This window comes from Babylonia areolata, chromosome 18 (assembly GCF_041734735.1).
Source record: "Babylonia areolata isolate BAREFJ2019XMU chromosome 18, ASM4173473v1, whole genome shotgun sequence".
Classification (NCBI taxonomy): Eukaryota; Metazoa; Mollusca; class Gastropoda; order Neogastropoda; family Buccinidae; genus Babylonia; species Babylonia areolata.
This window is the reverse complement of record NC_134893.1, coordinates 68,561,174-68,566,173: the sequence shown is the minus strand read 5'-3', so window position 1 is coordinate 68,566,173 and position 5,000 is coordinate 68,561,174. Positions and strand designations below refer to the sequence as shown.

Genomic DNA, 5,000 nt, shown 5'->3' with positions numbered 1-5,000 from the left:
ATAGAAAGAGCGGTAACATAGACAAGTTCAGTGTTAAAAAAAAGTTCTCTCAAATAGCACCCCTCTCCGGGTTTGTCTGTATGATACTCAGTCGTGTTTCGCTTTGACCATCAGAACAGCAGAGGAGGTAACTGCTGTCCCGACTAGCTGGGCTAAAATTTGATTGCAGTGAAGAGTGTCTTACCCAAGGTACATCCCCACTTTCTCGGCCAAGAGGGTTTTAGGACAGTCGGCGTTAGGGATGGTTCCCAAAGGCCAGCTACTTCCCCAAAGCAGCAGCACTAAGAGCCAGTGCAAGGTTGCCTCCTGGTTTGAGAGTAATAGTCCTTTCACAAAAGATTAAGCTGTGAATGATTTCCCATTGCAAAGGAGAAACCATTGATAATACAGCTCTCACTTTGCTGTTGGCCCAACTGTAAACTTTTGTCAGTCTGTGATGTAAGCTTCCTTTTGTCTACCATTGTCACGCTCTATAAGAGAGCGGACTAGAAACCCCCACCCAACCCAGCACTAACACCCTGACAACACAAACACAGACTAAAACAATTCAGGGTTCACATACATTTATTTAATCACACACAGAGCTTGCCAAAAAACAATAACCACAACCCTGGCTGCAACAACACTAAAATGACAACAGAATGGATAAATAATAACACACACAATGATGAAGACGAAACTAGAGCACAAACGACGACGGTGATGAGAAGAGGGCAGCAGGAAGACAGCAGACATCCACAGCACCAACGCTGTCCGGCCAACACAGGCTGAAGAGGGGAAAGCACCGGAAGTGGGCCGCTGCAAACTGCCAACCGGGTACCACTACCCTGACGCTGTAAACAAAACAAAACAAAAACAGACGACACATGTCCAGCAGGGCACTCCATCTGAGCTGGAGCACACAGAATACTGAAAACATGGCCACCCGGAGGAAAGACCATCCTCACTGAAGGGTACCAACTGGGCAAAAAGCCCCAACCCCAAACAGACACGAGGAAGGCCGCGGGCGCCAAGCCTAGAGAAGTGTCACTGACATAACAGAGAGACTTTAAACTCTGCTAGGCAGTGACACACACACACACACAAACGAGACTCCCCGATTGCACGTAAAAAACGCACAACCGGGACCTAACACACACTGAACGAATGCTCGAATGGGAGAGGGTAAATGGGGAAGGTAATGCACAAAACACTCCACGCGAGATTGTCATGAATTGTGACAACCATTCTCTTGAAGGATGAGCTTCTTGAACTTTTTGCTGGCTCGGTGTTGATGTTTGTTCTCCCATGACAAACATTTTACACAAATTTAGCGAGGTTTGCCTTTAACTTTTTAAATCGTGATGTCTGTGTTCATTTATTTATTTATCTATTTATGTATTCATTCATTTATTCATTTATCCATTTATTCATTATTGTACTTATTTTCATTTTCTCTTATTTCTCTTGCAGATCAAAACAATATTCCGGGATAACCTTGCTGGATTCATCTCAATTTCACCTGAGAAGTAAGTTCTCTTTCTACCTTGCCTCGAACCCCTCTCTCTCTCTCTCTCTTAAGTTCTTTTCGTTAGTTCCATTGGAGTTTAACTCACTCAGTACGGCCAGTCCACTCTTCCCCTCTACACAGACCCCTCGGATGTCCAGTGGGTGTCTGAATGACCCAACCTTTAGCTTCCGTCCTCAGAATTGTGGTATTCTTTGTCAACATTCACGTTTTCAGTATAAGAGCCTTCCGCTTGCAATATTTTGATGATGGTAACTGGGGTGAAACGCTGTTTACGTCGTCTCTTTCGCCGTTCGTATGGAGAGAGTTAACGACCTATCAGCGCCTACACCCTTAAGGTCAAGCGTTTCGTTACTTCCCCTCCCCCTCCCCCTTTTTATACCCCCTTCTCTCTCACCTTCTCCTCACCCTCTCTCTCTCTCTCTCTGTCTGTCTCTTTCTCTCTCTCTCTCTACACACACACACACACACTCATGCGATATGAGTTTGTATGTGTTTCTGGTGTGTGTGTATGTGTGTGTGTGTGTGCGCGCGTGTGCGCGCGCGCGCGCGCTTTAGCAAAGGGCTCACGAAGAAAACAATTGTCGTCACCATATGAGTTATCTCCAATCTAATTTCCGAAAGAATGTGATTTTTTTTCGTTCAGTTATCTTCGTTCTAATTTCTGAAAGAATATTCTTTTTCATCTATTTGGTTTCGTTCTAATTTCTGAGAAATTGTTTCTTTTCTTTTAGTCATCTGCGTTCTAATTTCTGAAAGAATGGTGTTTTTTTTTTTGTTATTTCGTTCTAATTTCTGAAAGAATGTTTTTTAGTTCAGTTATCTTCGTTCTGATTTCTGAAAGAATGGGGTTTTTTTTTCGTTCTAATTTCTGAATTTTTTTTTTTTTTTGGTTCAGTTAACTTCGTTCTAATTTCTGAAAGAATTTTTTTATTTTTTTTTTTTTATTTTTTTTTTAGTTATCTTCGTTCTAATTTCCGAAAGAATGAATTTTCAGTTCAGTTAACTTCGTTCTAATTTCTGAAAGAATGTTCTTTTTTTTTCCATTTTCAGATGGTCAAGAAAACGGTAAGTGCAGATATCAGTGTTTGTGGCTCGTTGCTCTGAGAAAGCTCGAAACATGCACGCTGTCAAAAACAATTACCTGATACAATTGAGGAGACATTTTTCTGGCTATTATTATTGTGTTTTTTTTCTTTACTGACCCACAGAGCTGCAAGACGCAGGGCAGTACAAGATAATACAGTACAGTATGATGCAATAGCAATGCAGTGTAATGCAATGCAATGCTGTGTAAGGAACTGCAGTGCATCGCAGTGCAGCAAACATAATGCAACACAGCGTAACACAGCACAGCACAACACGACACAGCACTGTACTGTACTGCATTGGACTGTACTGCATTGGACTGTGCTGCTGTGCACTGCACTGCACAGTACGAAACATCACGTCACAACACAGCATAGCATAGCACAGCACAGCACAGCACAACACGACACAGCATAGCACTGGAATGCACTGCACTGGACTGCGCTTCACAACACAGCCTGGTACAGCACTAAACAGCACAGCACAGTACTACACTGCACTGAACAGCACAAAACATCGCGTCACAACACAGCATAGCACAGCACTAAACAACACAGCACAGCACAGTACAACACAGCACAGCAGAGCACAACACTAAACAACACAGCACAGCACAGCACAACACAGCACAACACACAACACAACACAGCACAGCACAACAGAACGCAATGCCCCCTACCCCACCCAACCCATCTCTGACTCAGCTCAGAGATCAAGGTTGGAGGACCCATTTTCGGGATGGCACGTGTTGTGGCGTCCTTTGGTAAAAGGTGCACAGTTACTCCGAAACTCCACACTCCGCTTTAGTGTGTATGAGTGCACACCTGACTTCGGTTGGGGGAGAGTTAAAACGGCGGAATCTCTTTTGAGGCCCGGCCACTACAGATTTGCCATCTTAGCCTTCACGTCCAAAAGCCCCAGTTCGCCATCACAGTAACCAGCGTCTGTAGACGAAGGGTTGTGTACTTTTTCGGGTCCGAACTGCCCCACCCCCCTATCCCCCTCCCCGCCCCTCCTTCCTTTCCCATGCCGAGCACTTGACAAGGTAGTGGATACGAATATTCACTGTCCCGAGTGGCGTAAAAGGTTAATGGACATTCAGCTTCTTCTTCTTTGTCAACGTTCTTGGTCTGCTTATTTATGATCATTGTTGTCTTATTTATTTATTTATTTATTTATTATTATCATTATTTTATTATTATTACCATTACTACTACCTTTTTATATCATAATTATTATTTATTTATTTATGTAAGCGTATCTATTATTTATTCACCTTTTTTTTTTCTCAAGGCCTGACTAAGCGCGTTGGGTTACGCTGCTGGTCAGGCATCTGCTTGGCAGATGTGGTGTAGCGTATATGGATTTGTCCGAACGCAGTGACGCCTCCTTGAGCTACTGATACTGAAACTGAAACTCTTGGGCTGCAACTCCCACGTTCACTTGTATGCACACGAGTGGGCTTTTGCGTGTATGACCGTTTTTACCCTCGCCATGTAGGCAGCCATACACCGTTTTCGGGGCTGTGCATGCTGGGTATGTTCTTGTTTCCATAACCCACCGAACGCTGACATGGATTACAGGATCTTTAACGTGCGTATTTGATCTCCTGCTTGCCGTATGCACATGGAGGGGGTTCAGGGTCTGCACATATGTATTTGTAATTCTTTTTATCACAACAAATTTCTCTGTGTGAAGTTCGGGCTGCTCTCCCCAAGGAGAGCGCGTCGTTACACTGACAGCGCCACCCATTTTTTTTGTATTTTTTCCTGCGTGCAGTTTTATTTGTTTTTCCTATCGAAGTGGATTTTTCTACAGAATTATGCCAGGAACAACCCTTTTGTTGCCTTGGGTTCTTTTACGTGCGTTAAGTGCATGCTGCACACGGGACCTCGGTTTATCGTCTCATCCGAATGACTAGCGTCCAGACCACCACTCAAGGTCTAGTGGAGGGGGAGAAAATACTGGCGGCTGAGCCGTGATTCGAACCAGTGCGCTCAGATTCTCTCGCTTCCTAGGCGGACGCGTTACCTCTAGGCCATCACTCCACTTTAACCATGTTGACCTGGGAGATCGGAAAAATCTCCACCGCTTTACCCACCAGGCGCCGTTACCGAGATTCGAACCCGGGGACCGCTTGATTGAAAGTCCAACGCTTTAACTATTTGGCTATCGCGCCCGCCATTTAACCTTTCACTGTATATGTATTTATTTTTTGTCTCTCGAAGGCGATGGGCCAAAAGAGACACCCGCTCGAACAAAGTGGATTTGGAGGTGAAAACTTTGGCCAAGTTCCTCAACTCAGAGCCTTTGAGGGAAGAAGCGAAGACCAACATCACTGATAAGTGCTTGCCTCCCCTGATGGAGGCTCTGACGGACGAAGGCTTCGGCTTGGATGAGGCAG

The 5,000-nt window shown here is 44.6% G+C and overlaps 1 protein-coding gene across 2 annotated transcripts in view; it reads left to right on the top strand.

Moving 5' to 3' along the window:
- LOC143293027 (uncharacterized) overlaps nt 1–5,000 on the top strand; it is a 27,111-nt gene that overhangs the window by 12,939 nt on the left and 9,172 nt on the right. For both annotated transcript variants that reach the window (XM_076603835.1, XM_076603833.1), the window contains exons 5-7: nt 1,453–1,508; nt 2,561–2,575; nt 4,825–5,000. The exon at nt 4,825–5,000 is cut by the window's right edge and continues 24 nt beyond it. In XM_076603835.1, coding sequence (XP_076459950.1) covers nt 1,453–1,508; nt 2,561–2,575; nt 4,825–5,000 — 247 coding nt within the window. The remainder of the gene's footprint in view (nt 1–1,452; nt 1,509–2,560; nt 2,576–4,824) is intronic.